Source organism: Anser anser, assembly GCF_964211835.1.
Source record: "Anser anser genome assembly, chromosome: 10".
Lineage (NCBI taxonomy): Eukaryota > Metazoa > Chordata > Aves > Anseriformes > Anatidae > Anser > Anser anser.
This window is the reverse complement of record NC_139730.1, coordinates 9,198,609-9,217,237: the sequence shown is the minus strand read 5'-3', so window position 1 is coordinate 9,217,237 and position 18,629 is coordinate 9,198,609. Positions and strand designations below refer to the sequence as shown.

The window sequence follows — 18,629 nt, the reverse complement described above, 5'->3', positions numbered from 1 at the left end:
ATTCCTAGTGCTTTTTCATATAATAACCTTCCAAAATATGACACTAAGTATGTTCCTCTGATTATTAAATGAATTTTTAGTGGAAAATGAGCACAATGGATGATTAACTCTTATTTTATGAATGGAGACATTGAGTGTAATTTATAAACAAACACAGATGTGAAAAAGAGCATTGCATGTATTTCAAATCTTTCCCTTGCCAAAGTAAAAAGCTAAAAATATGTTTCTTTGGCCAAAACCCCAGTCTGTTCTGAGGACAGGATGGGTGATACTGGCAGAGTCTCAGCAGGTTGAGAGTTTTTCTAAATAAATGAAAACCCCCAAAGATTTTTAGCTGTTAGGCATCTATCAGCTTCTCGCTGTCTCATTTTGAGAATGGAAGTCTAGCTCCAGAGACTTTCTCATCGACTTCTTGTTGGTCATAAATTCACCTTCTTCTAGTGTAGATCTTTTTCCCCATCCAAATACAGCAAAATAAAGCCCTGGAGAAAAATCTGAGCTAGGGGCAGAAATGTTCCTCTCTGCCAGCAGCTTCAGTGCAGCATCAATGCCCTGTGGTCTCAAGACAAGACTTCACTGGGGAGGACCTCCCTTCTCTTGCATGGGGGTATTGTTCTCAAGCTTTGATGATCACCATCAATTCAAAACTTCCAAAGGCAAACTTGACATCCACAGATTTGCTCCAGACTGTTTGCTATGCTCCCTGTCTGCTTGCCTAGCTGTTAAGCACACAGGTTGTACTTTAAGAGTTTAGTACTCCAGAAGAGTCAGGGGAATGGAAGGAAGAACAAGAAAGCTAATTAACTACCCAATATGCATCAAAACAAGTAGATGGTCTAAGCAGCCAGTAATTACAAACTGAATCATATTCCTAGGTTGTGCATCTTGATTTAGGAGCAAAAAAACAGCTGGAAAATCAGGGAAAGGAGTGCTAGAATGGCTTTCAGGAGCACAGTGACCTTGTGACAAGGTCAACTACCACTACAGTATTTGTGACTGGCGTTTCTCTAGCTTGTGTTTAAAAATTACTACCAACAATGATCCCATTAATTCTTCTGAGAATAAATTCTAATGCTTAACTGTGTGGCCAAGCTGGTCATATTTCTTCTATACTTCACCTGATTTTTTTTTTACTTTTTTTTTTTTCTTCAAGGCAACAGAACTGCAAAAAGAACTTGTAAAATTCCTTCTTGTTGCAAATGCTTCTATAATCCTCATCTAAACCTCAGCTGGCAGGTCTGAAAGGACACAGAGGAAAGGATCTTGCAAAAGGGAGATGAAAGGCATTCAGCATTTTTCAAGTTTAATACTGGGTTTGTGGCAAATAGAAGTTTTAAGAAGTTTTCATGGAAACGTTTTCATGAGCTCATACATAGACAGACTATTAGAGATCCAGCAGACATATACAGTCTTTGATCTTTTATTGCCAAGTTCTAATTTTGTGCTAAACTGCATTTATCATACCATTTTGGTTTCACTTCACAGTTTGGGTAAACTGCCAAATGAATGCATAATACTAATGCTGTATCATTAAACAATATCTGTGCTCTGCAGATAATGGCTTTAGAACTAATGTGAGTATTTTCAAAATCAACTATCGTTCAATATGAGCACAAATGTCAGAGCCCAGCCCATTCTAAACTCAGCAACTTCTGGTTGAACCAATAAGACTGCTCTCCCAGACCTTGGGGCATGAAGCCCAGATCTGAAAAGAGGATTACGTAATCGTATGCACATAATGCTGTCTTTTATGGCTCAGTTCTGCAAAGAACAGGCAGAAGAAAAGGAGGCTCCCACTCACCTACAGTCCTGCCTGGGTTTGGGGATGTACCCGGGGTAAGCTCCCTCCGTGATCAGCTTGCACATCCTGCTGTCCCGGTCAGAGGGGAGCAGAGTGCTAGGTTTAACAAGCAGTCCAAGGCAGTGGTCAAACGTGTTGCGCTCTTCTGGTCCATCTTCCGTAAAGAAACAATGGCCCAGTGCATCATAACCCACAACATCCTTCACCTGCATAAAGAAAACAAAGGTCTGTGTTCAGGCTTCATCCTTCAGCCATTACATAACAAGAAGAAACTTTACAGTAATAGCACCCCAGTACCCTCTTGAGCTCAAAGTGTAGAAGCAAAAGCAAGATCACTTCCTGCTCTTAAGAGCTGACAGCATAAACAATAACTCCAACGTTTAAATTTAATTAGAATTTGTCATCACCTAGGAAATGTTAGTTCCATTCTTTTGTCTGTCTGCAAAATCAGAGACTATCTTAGCATGAGACCGGAAAAAACATCGGGTGGGGAGATGAGCGAAGGATGTTAGATGCTCAGATCACATCTGGGCTCATTCATCTTCATATGGAGTTACATGAACAGCTATATAAAATGCATCTGAAAAATGCAGCTGAGCTGAAAAAATATTTCTCAGGCTATCAGAGAGGTGGCAAGTTGTTTTCCAGGCAGGCTGGCTTGTTTTAAGTTTGACCTGATCCTTTTTTCCAAGTTGTTGACAGAAGCTTTATTTGACCCTGAGACAAATCAGCTGGTGTTAATCAGTGCCGTTCTGTTTCTGGTTTGAATGATGTTAACATCAGGACACCATTGTGTAGGACAGAACAACAGCCATCAACCCACTAGAAGATCTGAAAAAAACAGTTTCAGGAGCATATATGCAAATATGTGAGTTTGAAGCCTAAGGCTAGGACTGGCTGGGAGACCGCAATCCTCAAACATGCTGTGTCCAAGCAAGTCAGTTGTTATTGCTTATGTCTAGGATATGGAAAATGAATTTCAGGTCAGGTGAAGTGCTGGCTCTCCTGGCTCTCTCCTTAATTGTTCCATCAGCCCTCACCCATCACCTACCTTTGACCTAAAAAACCTTTCTGGCAAAGCTTAGCTAGACACCAGTGTGTTCCTAATGATGCTTCTGGTGAAACAGCAATGGTGAGGGGGTAAAAGAAGATATTAAACTGGATACGAAGCCTGTTCTTTATGGTGTCATTGGAAGACCTAGACTCCCAAGCACCAGAATTACTTTTGTAAACAGGACTGAGATTCCTCTGTCATCTACATGACTCATCTCAAGGCAAGGAGCACTGATTTCCAATCAAATCCCAGGACTTGTGTTGAAATGATTACAAATATGTTTTCACATGAGAAAAAACACCACTTGCCAAGTATATTATGAGCTTGCATCTGCACCCACATCTATTATGTATCATCCATGCTCCCCTGTAAGTACTCAAATCTCTGGACACAAGTCACCACAGTAAATTAAACACAGCTAAAATGACCTGCAAAGTTGTGTGTTCCATTAAATTACCTGACTGAAATTTACGGCTAACTTTGCCAGTTTAATTAGACGACAGTTTTTGCAAAATTGAGGCTTCTTTTTGTAGGTGGAGAAAGTATGTACTACACTGAACTGTCCCTCCCTGGACACGTGAGCTGTCCCAGCCTTGCAATTGTAAAGGTTTATGGGACAGGAGAATATGTCAGGAGAGTGATCTCTTTTCAGAAGTTTTCCAACGTGTAGAGGAAGTCTTCCAATCACAGAGATGTCAGAACTGCGCACAGCCACCGAAGCCAATTGGTTTTCTCTCACACAGCTGTACCATTGGAAAGACGCATAAGGAACGCTGCTGTGACATTTAGATGACAGAAATGGTTTCCTTAGAGAAACACTAGCCACGTGGTGTGGCTATTTAGCTTGCCAGCCGGCACACTGCTCCACCAGGAATGGGGTATGAAAACCTGAGGTGACCAGACTAGAGCTGGGGCAAAGCCCACCTCCGTGCATGGGAAGAAACGTCACAGGAGAACGCCTCCCCCAGGACATCCAGAGAGGAGTGAGGCAGAGAAAGGAATGTGCACTGGCAGAGGGAGAGACAGCAAGCCTGGTGTTGTCCTAACTCATCCCTGGAAGGCCACAGAACAACATAGTTATCATCCAGGGACCTGTTCCCTAATGCACTTGTCACCCTCCGTTTGATTAATTATTTTTCCCATATCTCATCTCTTGGTCAGCTCTGACTTAGTTTCCTGTGTGTGTTTTCATACACAAGCCCAGTGCTGAAATGCTTGGATAGCAAAAGAGCTGCTTGTTCCAAAAGCATTTTTCCGATGGATTTAATTTTTGATTTGATTAAAGCCTTCTTAATAGTCCATAATCTCACCTTAACCATGAGTAATTTATGGCCAGATAATGCCCTCCGTGGTAAAACTGTGCAGTATAGCTGGATTACTAAAAGCAGATACCACTGAAGTAGTTAGCACAGCCACTTATTCCATGAAGTACAGCTCTCCCCTGGCTCCTGCCAGAGTGTTTATTGGCCTCCATTTAATTTCCTGCCCTGATGGTTGTTTCTATTTTAGCTTGCTCACTGGGATCCAGTGGAGAGAGTGGGAATCAGAGCAAAGTTTCATCCCCAGGATTGCAGTGGTGTAACTGGGTGGTTTTATGGCCAATGTGTTAAAGAAAACATTGGGTAATTATTGGCATTTTCAAACATTAATTATGGTGAGAGGAGAATTTCTACAGATTTGTTTCCAGAAGGACCCTCTTCCCCTCCCTGTAACTATGAATTTGTAGACAAGTGCAGAATAGCCCACTGATGCAAGTGAACTCCTGACGGGATAGGGAGTTTTAGCAGCACAGTGCAGACCCACAGATAAAACAGTCCTGCCATTGGGAATAAATAGGCACTCTTCAAGGCATTTACACAGGTACTTAACTACAGTCTTGTGAGAAGCCCCTTGGAAATCAGTGGCCTAAAGTTAAGTACATCCTTAAATGCTATATACTGTGCTGAGGTTTAACAATCCAGCTATATGTTTTTCGCATGTTTCCAAAGTACAGTTCATGCACATCATCAAGACAAATTTTCCCTCAGAAAAGTATGCTTTGGGTCTACCTGACCTCAGAGGGAATGACTGTTACCTGGGGGAAGAAGGAGCTCATTGCTGTCTGCACAAATGGTGCTCGTGCATGTAGAAACATGTGGTGTTGCCCAAGTAAGAAGACAACAGGCAGCAAGGAAATGTACGGAATAACCTTAGTAGTCACCAGAGACCCGTGTGGGTGTCCGTGAATTTATCTGGGGCAGAAGGAAGAGGAAAGGAAGGAAAACAGAGTCGGAAAGCAGATGAGGAGATTGCGGTGGTATCACCTGAAGAATCAAGGCTTGGAGCTGCTGAATGCAGATGTCTATCAGAGCAATGAGACACCATTTAGGTGATGCAACTTTTGGAGCACCTCTTCTGTGATGCAATTGAACAAACACAGTTAGATTGCTTTATTTCATTGGGGCTTTCAATTCAGCCATCAGCAGCAATTGTATGGTTAAAATAAAAAATAGGTTAAGTATTATGAGTGGAGTTTAGCGTTCACACATTTCAATAAATTATAATCTGCAGAGATTGAATTCTTGATCAACAGTTTAGTTTATATGTCCTAAATTCTAAGATTTCTCTTGGGTGCCTTATGAAGGCAAACCACAGTCATCTAGGGAATGGCGGCTGTTGAGTAATGGCAGGAGAAACAAGCTGCTTTCATCAGCTGCATCACTCTGTCTGAATTTCATCATGTCATCTTGTCTGGAAAAGCCTGAGCACACGGATCCCTCTGCCATGGATTCCCCAAGGTACAGTTGTCACTCGGAGAAAGCACAAGAGACAGAAGTATTTCCAAATGCTCTATACAAATCCATCTGTCTGACCCATACGAAAAATGCCAGGCGCTGGGTATTTGGGTTGGCAAGAACTAATCAGTAGAGAACGAAGATCTCACGTCACATTGAGAAGCAGGGCTTTAGCTGGCCTGCAGCTCACCCACAGCTGTGCAACCTCTGTGTAACCAGTGCATTCATGGTGCCATTGGTAAGAGCCTTGGGATCGTGTGAAAAACGAGTCCTGCAGCACTGCCCTTCCACCCTGCACATGAATTGCGTGCTGAGCCCCCATGTTGGCGACTTTGAGTTGGCAAGATCCCATATGACCCTGAATGCCTTATATAATTTAAATAGCAGAATGCTTTTTTTTCTTCTTTTTCTTTTTTTTTTCTAGAAGCCAAGTTCACTCGTTAGGTTTCACGTTATAAACTTAGAAGGACAGAGGTCAGAAGCAAAACCTCGTATTCGTAAATAGCAGATAAAAGCAGCTCTGCTTCTAGGGCTGCAATTTCAATGCCCTTTCTTTAACTTCTGTGCATTTTAATTATGCCTGTGATGTCCCTTTCAATTGCTGCCACTTTTAGAAGTTGTAGCCTGCAGGTCTTGCCTAAAGGAGACTGTAAGACTAAGCCCATCGTGTGGTAGTGTCAGCAAAGGAGGAGGCAGTCATCTGTAAACAAAGGATTACAACCGTGTCTTCACCAGGCATTGGAAATGAACGATATCCCCCAAGTAAGTCTGAGTGTAGCCTCTTATAGACTCCTACTGTGAGAGGGTATGGTAACTTTAAAAGAGTTTAAAAACAGCATGAATACAAACTCCTAATGCCATCTAGGTGATGGTCTGCTGGTGATACGTCTTCTCTTAAATCTCTGTTATATATGGTAGCAAAGCTCTTGACTATACAAATACTCCAGGGCTCTCATACACATTTTTTTTATTTTTTTTTCCTTTTGGAATACCCTGCCATCTCCCTGAATGGGCAGGGATCCTTTACCTGCAGAAATCTTGGGATTTCAAGACTTTGTTTTTGAATGGATACTTGGGAAAAAGTTGGCTAATCAAACCTGATAATTATTTCACACCTTTTGCAGCTCTGCTTTTGGGATAGATTTCTTCATATTCCCTGAATGCAGGTAAAGATCTCTCTTTTCTCCTGTTCATTTTTGTGAATGGAGCTTACTGGATATATAGCTTCAGTAATAGCATTCCTACTGTACTTTCTAGGTCTTAGTTTCTTTACTGCAACCAGTTGGGTGCTGGGTAGGAGACCCTATCTGTTATTAATGGTGTGGTTGGCTTTGAAGATGCTGCCTTAAAATAGTGGGAAGCTGACAAAAGCAACAAGGGACGTGACCAACACAACCCATTCCTATCCCAGAAGTGCCAAAGGAGCAAGTGTGTTTTCTGAGGAAGCAGTCAGAGGTGGATAGCAGTGAAGAAAGCCTTTTGGGGTTACGTGCCAGTCTCCAGGACAATCAATAAGATTGAGTTTTCACTCTGCATGCTTACATAAAGAAGAAAACATCCCTACATCTAGGTAGAATCTGAACGTGCTCTCATCATCTCTGGTGTGCTGTAACTTGTCTGATAAGCATATGTCATTATATGGATTTATCCTAAAGGATTTCCTGTCTGGAGAGCAACTCTGACAAATCAGAACTTTGTGAATGCTTAAATGTTGTGAATGGCATTGCAAATGCAAATCTTTATTACAGGAAAGATGAAGCACACTTAAACCTTCTGATTATCGTCTTTAAATAGCAAGCTCTCTGCCTATACATAGACCCAACTGCTCATTAGAGATGGGCTGGTCGGCAGACATCCCTGCACACAGACAAAAGCTCTGCCTGCTCTGAATCACACACAGCCTACAGTGCCACTGTGGTCTCCTCCTTCTTAACGCGGGTTGAAATACGCCTGGAACATACATCTACATAATCAGGACAAGAGAAGGAGACATACTAGTTCGAAGAATAAAACAAATGACCCTGAAATAATTAAGCTGCATTCACGCTACAAGGAAATAATTTGGTGCCTTGATCGGTAAGGTAGACATTGGGGTTTCTTACCAGTAAGCCATTGGATCCATGGACGGTGACACAGCGGGAGAAGGTGTGGTGGATGGAGACGTCCTTCACATACGTTGGAGGGTTGTAGCCTCCTTTCTCATCCACATCTCCAGCCATATGGAAATGAATTGGGTAATGTCCCATTGTCTGCTGTCCCATGTATTTCAATTCTAGACCTTCGATATGGGTAGCCTTAAAATCAAGAGCAATCTGGAGAAGAAAAGAACATCAGTCAGGAAAGATGAGGGCAAGGAGGAGGGCAAATACAGCATAGGAATGGGTGAGTGGTATCTGCTAGAGAAAACTACTTTGTGCAAGGGGTGTATAGCTACAGGGTGAGGGAGAGAGGCTCATGCTGGCCAAGGGGACCATAGCAGCTCTGTGGTCCCACCACTGCTGCCATGGCTACATCTGACTTCATTTTGGAAGGAAAAACATTCAAATTTAATGTTTTCCATGAGTTTCTTTCACCTGGGCTCAAATTGACCCCCCTGGGCTGCGCACCACCAGAATCTGGGGAGAACTGGGATGGGGATGCGGAGGCTGTCTCTCGGAGGGGTTGAGCACCAGCCCGCGTGGCTGAGCAGTGTCTGCAGGGGTGTGAGATACACTTCAAAGCCAGATACCAGGCAGCAGCAGTGGGGAGGATCTGCTGCACCCAGGGAGGGGATGCTCGCCTCCCTTCCCGCGTCCTGGCTTCCTCAGTATGTCAAGGTGTGGTGGAGAGAAGTGCAAGGAGAGGGCAGCAGCCCTACCTTGATGTGTCCCCCAAAGGTGTCAAAATCAAAGAAGGAGCATAGCTTGCTGCCGTACTCATAGCACCGCCCCTCCATCTCGCCCATGACCACGACGTTGCGGCTCAGCAGCCCCACTTCTGCCCGCATGTCAACGCCGTCGATGACTTGGCCAACGTGGAGGTATGCCGCTTTCCCTGGGGGAACAAGATCCAGTTTCAGAGTTACTCTGCCAATGCTGCTGGTTTGCAGCACTTCCCGTGGTGGGGTTGGTTGATAATGAAAGGAGCAGTTGAATCAGCAAAAACTGCTGGCTGACTCCTCAAAAGGCAGAAGGCTGGAACACAGGTGTCACACCATGTCCTGCTGAGATATTTTTCAACAGAGGAAGTGGGATTTTTTTGGTCCAAAGTTGCTTCATTTAGACAGGGAGTTAAACCAACAGTCTGTCAGGCAAAACACATTTCCTACCTTGAAAAGGGACGCTGATCACTTGAGAGATTTTTACTTAGGTTTACAATCAGCTGTGTATGAACATTCAGTGCAAAGAAAATTGATGATGCAGCTACAGAAAAGCCCCGAAGTTAACATAGCACTTTCTATAGCGAGACACTGGTAGCTGCTCAGACCTTGCAGCACTGCTCATGGGTGAGCATCAGCCTGACCCTGCTAACACCATGGCTGCATAGCATTAAGGACCGGGCAGAAAGCCTTGTGGAAATTGTGGCCTGGGACCACTGCAACCCCTCACCCAGCTCGTGGCTGGCCTCCGCACACACACCTGGCTCTGTGGCGGGGTTAAAACCACAGAGAGCCTTCCCTGGCCTGACCAGAAAGGGGTGAAGCCCGGGCAGTGTGGATGTCTAGAAAGCAAAATAATCTCTTTGCTGTAATTTCATTCAAACGTATTCATGCTCCTTCCTTCCTTCCTTCCTCGGCTTTCTGCAGAGAATGCAGTTGGGAAAAGGTTCATCTTACGGACTACATTCTGTATTATTCCAGTAAAAATAAGTAATAAACTCTTTAAGTAAACACTGAACTTTAAGGAATGCTACACTTGCATGTATTTAATTTCAGTGGAATCATTCAAAGCAATAATTAGAAACAAATGGCAAGCCCGAAGCCTGGCTATCCCTGTGAAGCACTTTGTGCTGGAGCAGAGGTGCCAAGTTGCAGGGAGGATTTTGAACACTGAAACATTCTTGTTTTAACCAAAACCTACTGCTTTGACTCTATAACAAAGATAAACAAACACCATTAACTCCCCCTTTCTCCTGGAGCTGGGAGCAGCGTAGTTCGATGGCAACACTGGGATTTGGGAAGGGTGAGTGCTCCTCCTCGTCCCGAGATTGCCACTCTGCAGGACAGGGTTCACCCCCTACATGAGCCTCTGCCTCAGCTCCCCACCGTCAAAATAACGTGACAGTGGTAAAAGACACCCTTGGTTAACTGGAGTGGTGGTGACGGCAGGACTGGTGAACGCTTTTACCCATTTATCCATTCAGCCCCCGATGAAGCAAGAGTATCACACAGGGGGCAGGAAGGCTAGAAGAGCGTGCTGTGGGATTATTTGGCAGTAGCTTAGCTAGGGAAGAGAAAGACTCAGTTCATCTTTCACGTTTTCCTCGTATAATCTGCATCATGCTGACCCCTCTTCTCCTGCCTGGGTGAAGGAAAGTCTGCCATGGGGGGAGGCAGCCTGTGGGGGCTGTGGTGGGAAGAGGATGCTCCAGCAAGCTCCATGCTCAGCCCCAAAAATAAGGGCTGTAAGAGGCTGTGGGTTTGCACCTCACTTGCGTTTGCAGTCACCTTCTTAGGTGACTGCAGGTCCTGGGCTTCCCTGCAGTGTTGCCCTGAAGCCAGCAAGCCTCTTCAGGTTTGTGGCCAAAATCAGACCCATCTCACTCAAAAAACAGCTTCACCTCCCTTATTCACGTCTACTAAAAAAAAACTATGCCAGTGGGTGTCCTCTGCATGAGGATACCCTGTGCTGGACCCTAGAGCAGCTCCATTAAGAAGCACAGCCACTTGTTATGAAGCTGTTTTTAAGCTGTTATTTTTCAGTTTCCCCCAGAGTTGACCTTTCCTTGATTTACTGAGATGCAGGAAGAAGTTCAGATAATCATAAGAACATCCTATTTCAAGCCACATCTCCAGGATTTGTGGCAGTGAAATTAGATAGGCAGTTTTGTTATTTAATGTGCTGAGCTCTAGAATAATAAATGTCATGCTTGCATGTATTTAATTTAATTTAACACCAGTCCAGACATGCAAAATAGTGTAAGCACTGACAGGAATTTTAAATACGCACTAACCAGTTTCTAAATATAACTCCTTGGGTGCATGTTTTTCACTTTGTGCTTTTGCTGACTTGACTTGTTTGGAGATAAAAGGAGAGACAGAAAGCACTTCCAATGTGAAAGTGGATTTTGAATAATAACTCCTTTAACAGAGTTTTGAAAAACAATCCTCTCCTTCCAGCAGCCAGAAATTCAAGCTCCCCGTGGCAGTGGGGCCATCCTGCCAAAATGGCTCACAGGAGACCGACCCAGGCACAGGAGTGCTCAGGTGCTGCAAATTCCTGCAGCAACCTGGCACCGGGCACTTCCCACGGGGCCAGGAGCACCGCGATGTGCGTCCATGGACACGTGGCACCTCCAGCGAGCTGGCAGGGCACGGCCGTGAGTGGCATGAGGAAGAAATAAAACAAAAGAGGCTGCTCCGTGCTGAGTCTGGGGAGTTCACCTGAAGATGGGAGCCTCTCACTGCAGAGCTGGAAACCTGAGGCTAGGCTGCTGCTCGCCTTCCCAGGGAGCAGCCGCAATGTCCGAGCTCCTGAGATGCTGACCATGGGCAAGCCCAAGCCTGGGGTGTGCAGACCAGCCCTGAAGTGGTTTGATAGGAAGAAAAGCAACGCTGTGCTTTGAACGTGGGAAGAATGCATCTGCTGCTTCAGCATCAGAGCTGATGCCTGGGATTGCCCAAGCACTAACAAACCCGGGGTCACTGATTCACCATCTCCCTCTTTGGGCTCACTCTTGCTGCATCCCTCACGGGGAGATGTTGCCTCGCTGGCGAGCCAGACTTGTGCTGTGCTGTAATCTAAACCAAACAAAGCCTTGTGGCCGCACAGATTACATCTCTCCACAACAGGCCCATGTGATGGGCTCAGAAGAACACCCTTGGTTTGCTGCTCTATTTGTCATACTGGTGTCTTCAGTTAAAATGTTAATTCGCAGGGAAAATCGATCTCCTTTAATGTGCGGGCTTGCCTGACAGAGGTCTTGATTCAGCAAAATACGAGCCCGTTTCCATGCTCATGACTCAAGACAGTGACTATTAAAGTTACCAGAGCAGTTCGTAAGGAGAAGGTAATTATTAAAAGAAAGTATGCATTAAGATAAACATAGATGATCTACTAATCAAAGACACACTTATGTCAACACAGCAATTCAAAGCAGAGTGTCTCCAAACTGTACAAAGCTCCAGGAAAACCTGCCGTACTTGAACCTAACCATAAAACCTGGCTCTCAGGCTTATCATACCTGAGAAGGGTGGGACAGTAAAACTATTTCAGCAGCTACAGGTGTGGATGAGTGCTCAGCTCTGGCAAGATACACACAGATACGTCTCTGACAACCCTCCCAGGTACACTCATGCATTCCTAATTGCGTTGGCTCTCAGTGCCATAAACTACTACATCTCCCTTTCAGAAGTGAATCAGTCACAAGAAGGTCTGGGTTTGGTGGAGGTAAAGTGGAGCTAAGATGCTTCTGGTTTATTTTTTTATTCTATTTTTTTCTCTAATGGGTCTTTTGTTCTCTTCTGAACTCTGTGGATTAGACCTTCTCTCTCATGGTCTTTTAGTGTACCTTAAACCAGAGTTTTTAAAGGAAATGCTGAATACAAACCTGTCTGTTCAACTCTAGTAACCCAGTGACAGTGAATCCTTCAGGGCCCTTTTAAAACCAGTGCAACTCATTGTAGATGCCAGCCCAGACCTCTGTCAGATTTAGCATTTTTGCCAAACATTTGTCATCATTGGTGGTAATGCCCCTGTTGCTTATATTTAATAACCAACAAATGTTCACACAGGCATCCTGTCAAACCCTCATTGTTCTGAATTAGCTTGATGGGATTTGCTATTGCATCCCTAAGCCACAAGCCTGTAATGCAACGGGGCATGGTTTGGGAGAGCTGACCAGCCTCTTGAGCCAGGCACTACAGCCTGACATCTTAATGAAGACATATTCCTCCAATTCATGGGAAATCAGTTTTCCAGTGAAAAGCCTTATAGCAGAAAGGATGAAACTTTATAAGGAGCTCAGAGCAAACTTAAGCCTTCTTGGGACATATTCCTGCTGGATTAACTCATCCTATTTATGGCCCTTTGTTCTTCTTCTCCTTTGTGGTACCACAGGGTGCATTCTAAAGCTCAGAAGCATACCCTCAGCTGTAGGAGCGTAAGTAGCCGTGAGTTCACATGGATAATATTAAGCATATGTTTTAGTGCTGCACCGGACCAGAACCTTCTGCCAGTAGCCGTTTGGTTTACTGCCTGAAAAGAGCAGACCTTAATGCTGCTGCTAGGTGTGACAAAAGGACAGATGTGCACAGGTCTCTCTGTTTTATCCCAATGACAGCATCGCGCTCACTCCTAGGCCCACTGCTGCCCCACCTCATGGCCTCTTTCTGCAGCAACTACTTGGAAATCTACTGACTTATTTCTGTAAACGTTGGGTTTTCCCTCTCTGACCTTCTAGTTTTTCCTCTCGTCCTCACCAATAAGTTCTTGCAGTTGGCATGAGAAGATTACAGAGTTCTGATAGACAAACAGAGCAAATCCTTACTTAAATCAGACCTGAACACAACCCTTCTGAGCTGTTACTTAAACTTGAGTGTATTTCTTTTAACACTGCTTTTAGTCAATGCCCAAAGGTAGAAGAAGGAGCTCTGAAAGGCTGCTAGAAAGGGCCGTTAAACAACACTTCCTGCCCAACCCTCAAGAACCAAAGATGCCTTAAAAAAGAGTTTGGGCAAAGTTCCAGCCAAAATGATGCCAAATTCTAGACAGAACCTTTTAAATCTCTAGAAGTATCTTAATTTTGGTAGTGGAGTAATTTCTCCCACCCTTACAGCACAAGATAAATGCTGACAAAGGCAGTTTCGGTGAAGCTGTTAGATGACTATGTATTTACATTTTTATTTCAAAGTTCTCAGCATTAACAAGATCCCTGTGCACACCATCTCTCTACAGTATTCCCAGCCCAATAAGCTAGATTTAAGATATGTGGGCTTGTAATCATAGATTCACTAGTATGTGGGATAATTGGAGCAATTATGCCAAGCACAAAAAGGGTTTTCTTGTTTTATCAAGAGCATATGGACACACAAAAGGGCATTTCTATTCCATGGTGAAGCTTATCAGCATTGGTAGTAACTTCATACAGAGCAACCAAGATGCAGATAAGACTTGTTTCCCAGGGAAACTAGACCAAATGCTTGATCTTTCCTACTATCCAGTTCTGCCACAACAACACAACCCTTCCTTCCTTCCTTCCTTCCTCCTCTCTCCCTCTGCCCTGTGCCGTCATCCCTCCCCTTGTGAAGTTGCAAGATCAAACAGTTTTAATCTGTTCCCACAGAGAAAATAATCTAGGCGCAAAAATGACAAGTGAAAAAAAATAAAAAAAATCAAACAAAGGAGGCCAGTGGAGAAAAAAGTTCCATTTAACTGAGTGACCGATTGACCAGGAGTCAAGCGGGACCCGCAGAGCTGAGTGTTCACCCAAGCCATGCTCCCTTGTGGCATTTTTGGCATCAATGCAATTACTCCAATAAAGGAGTGCACAAGGTCAGTTCCTGGGTGTCCTCCCCTTGCTTCCTACGCTAAGATTTTTAGAGTTCCGCAGTTAGACATCCAAATCCTACTAAAAAAAATCCTGATGGGAATTGAGTATTAACTCTCTTAAGCTGTTTTGAAAAGACCAGCCTCTAATCAGGCCATTTCTAGCAAGTATGAGTTTTCAGCAGGAAGTATCAAATATAAATAGGACATGAGCTAAATAATAAGTTTTACTTATTTGGCATAATGCGCTAAACCATGTCTATTAAAATATTATTAAACGATGAGAGCATCAATTATAATTAAACCTTGGTATGCCAAGTGGCTGCCACACCAAATTGTCTTTCCACAGAGAAGTTTTCTGCCTTTTTTAAACAAAGGGACTCTTAAGTAGTTCAGATCTGACATTTAGGTTTATTTAAAAGAAATGGAAACGAAAAAAAAATAGAGATTAAAATGAATAAAAAACATTATGGAAAGGAACAGTTTTATCATTTGTCTTTCAAAGGACAGAATTTTGGAGTTCTCAGCTGCTAAACTAAGTCTCTTAGGCAAATCAAGCCACTCCACTTATTACAAATGACATCCCCTGAGACTCCGTGTATAAATATATCTGTGCAGAAGCCTTTTCTAAACAGAGCAAAGCAACTCTGAATACTTCACATCGGGAAAGGACGGCAGACATTTATGACAGGTACCTCCCGCGTTCGGCTGAGAGCCCAACACGGCTGCACAAGCACAGGCTGTGCCGGGGCGGATGCTCACCTGGGCTGAGGCTGTGGGCTGCCCCCCCCGCCTGCCAGCTACTTTATGTGTCTGCTTGCCTCCGTCATTTTTCTTTCACACATCGTCTGAGCCTCTGGGTCAACAAGTTTCATCGAAGCCAGCACCCGACCAAGCGGCAGCAGCTGCAGGCATGCACGTGCACAGCCTGGTTGCAGTGCCAGCCAAGCACTCGTCATGCCGGCATTTGCCTCCTCGAGCAGTGAATGCACCTCAAATCCCAGTGCCAGGGCACAGCCAAAATCCCACAGCCCCGTGGGCAGGGTTGTGCAGGCTGCAGGCAGCCGCAGGCAGACCGGAGGGGCGGTGGCATGGAGACAGCCACCCCTTCCGGCTCATTAGTGCTCCTTATCCTGGTTAATTGCGTGTCATGGCACAGAGCATTGGGTGATTTTAGGCGATGGTTGGGTATGGAGCAGCTCAGGGTAGAGCTTAGCCTTCCCCCAGGTTCATTTAATCGGGACTGAGCTTAGAATCAGGCAGATGATTTTATTTGCTGGTGTGAATGTGCTTTTGTTACAAGAAAGTTGGATGTAATTTTTACTACTGGATCAGATTTTGCCCTGATTTATATAATCAGTAAGATCCCATTGACGTCAATGGAGTTGCCTGGATATAAGTAAAGGCAGACTTTGGCCCCGGTGCTCATGTCATTTGTGGTAATAAAAGGAATGTCCTAATTCTCCTAAAGAGTAATTGGAGACCAAGAGCACAATTACTTTAACAAGTGTTTCCACTGCTTCCACTGCTTGAAAATTGCACGAACTTTTTTGTAGTTTTTAACCCCTTATTAATTTCCTTAAGCTAACTTAGTTGCCATTGTTGAAGAAGAGGAATATAATTACTTGATATTTTCAGATCTATTACATTATGGGAAGCTTAAGAGATATATTCATATGTCATCTTTATTTTTACTGACGATCTTCCAAGATCATCTTCGTGATGTAACTTGTATCATACCAGTCTGGTACAATTTTTCCAATAGCTCAAAAAGTTGCTCAAGAAAAATATCCAACTTGGAGATGTGTCTTCTTTGAAAGTACGAGTCATTTTAAGTCATAAGACTATGATACATTCAAACTGTGAATAACATTTTTCTTGGCCTGACAAGCACCTCTCCTTCAGACTGTGCAACAATGAATGGCTGGAGGTCTGTGGGAAGGCAGCTGCCAAAGGAAGTGCATTCGTACCTTCCAGAAGATGTTGCATCAGAGATAATGGTGAAGTAGCTCATTTCACAGAACCCAGCAAACTCCCTGGTGCATTGGATGTTCCAAGTGCCCTGACGGTTTCTCAGAAAGATCTTACTGTAAACTCTGACAAAACCTCTGCACAGAGCAATTGCCAGCATGTAAGAAAAAGATACTGTAACGTGCATATTTTACCACCAGACAAATACAGCCATTAAAAATGGCTTCAGCTGTTACATACTCATAGAGTGTAAAATTACTTTTGCTTTTGTAAAGTATGACAGTTAAAAATCATTTGCCTATCCAGAAAAGATACAGTTCTCGTGCTGTTTCCATGTTCTGCTCATTAGTGTGCCAAAATCTAATTCTGGAAGAAAAAGCCCACTTCACAGACTCAAGTGGAGATGCAAATCTCCCCCTCTGGGTTTCACTCATGCTCGTATCAGTAAGAGTCTGTGCTTCATCATCAAAATGTGTCTGAAGGTGACTTTACAGTCATTAGCCTGTGATGTCTTTTCATCGAAAGCAATTTGTTACAGATTTGAGCTAGTCACCTTCAAGAGGAAAATGCTGTGACTCTGCTAAGCTTCCTGCTCCTTGTGCTCAGAGCAATTTGGTCAGCACTCTTCAGACTCCCTTTCCCCACGTGCTGTGGCACAGCAAAATACACTGGCCACATGGCTCCAGAAAAGTTTGGCTAATACATCACCTCATAGCAATGCAGTCTAGAGATGCAGTAAAAGAAAAACAGTAGCTTCAGTGGTACCAAACAGTCTTTCTAAAATGTGAGATTAAATTTCTTGTTAAATACAACTTTCTTAGGAAAATACCCAGCTAATCCATGACTTCATAGCCCTACAGTCTCTCACAGTCTGCTCCTCCCCTAGCACACTGCTCAGATCAGCTGTGCTCATTTCCTGCTTTCCAGGAATTGATACATTTTCGAATACAGAAATGCAAAATTGAACATTTCAGATACATGGTCTGTATTTGTATCCCCGAAATAAATACATCTGTTCAGCAATATGCCTGGGGACAAACAATGGAATCAGCTATGAAAGGGGAAGGCAGAAAGGAACCAGAAGCAAATTAAATAACTTTCAAGCAAGAAAGACATATGTTTCCCAAAAGCATCACCTAAACTAGCCGTCAAATTCAGGTGTCTTTCAAACCTTGGCAATTGTTAATGGAGTTCCTTAATGCTAAAGACAGAATTTAGGTAATGCAACACCAACATGACAAGATGGAGCACCTTACCTGCTACCTTGACCTGGGTGGGTCTGCAGGATGGGCATGGCAGCACTTGGAACTCCTCTGCCTGGTACATGGAGTAGTCGGTGCTTGCAACCACAACTCTGTCTCCGGGCTCCCATGAGCTCACATCATCCACCAGATTCAGGACTGTGCTGTTCACATTGGTGTCAACGGTTACCGTAAGCTTTGGTTTCACTGAAAAGTCAAAAGGGAAGGGTGGAGAAGTCAGTTAATCTTATCAGAAAGTGCCTGCTTTTTTTTTTTCCTTTTTTTTTTTTTTAAAGCCTGGAACACCCCCAAAAATGATAATTTCCTAAGATAGTTAACTCTTCAAATCATGCTCGTTACTAGCTTTGCCTTGAAAAGCAAGCAAACAAGAAAGTGGCTTCTGTTAGTTGTATGCAGGTGGATTTTCCACTAACCCCATGGCTAAATTTAAATGTAGCTCTGAGTGGCTCATTTTCACCACACCCACTTAGCAGCAGCTCATGTGGGCACTGGGCACTGTTATTTACAGCAGCCAAGTGGTCTTTAACATAATGACTGTGTTTTGCAGCAAAACAACTGTCTTCAGCCCTCCTTTTCCCGCCAGCTGAGCACTGAAGTATCCTAATGACCTGTCTCATGGCTAGGTTATGGACAGTGGTGTTGGAATTAGTAACTTCAAAACAAAGTATTACTTTCAAAACCTGTTGTCTTTTCATGCTGATTGACCAATCATACGTCATCCTAAAATGTTTTAGCAAAAGTCAAGATATTTACGGGAAGGGACTTGCCAAGTATTTGCCATGGCACTGCTGGGTTTTTGAGACACCACCCTGCTACCTCTGTTAGGGCTCAGGAATTTTTCCTGAGATAAATCTTCAGCTGTTATATCTACGTCCATGTCAACAGCCCAGCCAAAATTTTAGCTTGGGAACTTACTCTAGTTCTTACACTGAACAATAGTCAGTCATCGGAAGGCAGTGTTTCTGCTGTTCCCTGGTCTGGATTATACCTACACTGTCTGTATATACTGGTTTATACCTATAGCATCAAGTGAAGTGCTCAGTGGAGAAGACCATATGGTTTTAGATATCAGAAGCAAAAATA

The 18,629-nt window shown here is 43.8% G+C and overlaps 1 protein-coding gene across 3 annotated transcripts in view; it reads right to left on the bottom strand.

The window, feature by feature from the left end:
- Positions 1–18,629, bottom strand: part of CEMIP (cell migration inducing hyaluronidase 1) — a 112,450-nt gene that overhangs the window by 23,276 nt on the left and 70,545 nt on the right. For all 3 annotated transcript variants that reach the window (XM_083851284.1, XM_083851286.1, XM_083851285.1), the window contains exons 11-14: positions 17,541–17,732; positions 8,487–8,662; positions 7,732–7,941; positions 1,802–2,007 (exon numbers count right to left, since the gene is read on the bottom strand). In XM_083851284.1, coding sequence (XP_083707410.1) covers positions 1,802–2,007; positions 7,732–7,941; positions 8,487–8,662; positions 17,541–17,732 — 784 coding nt within the window. The remainder of the gene's footprint in view (positions 1–1,801; positions 2,008–7,731; positions 7,942–8,486; positions 8,663–17,540; positions 17,733–18,629) is intronic.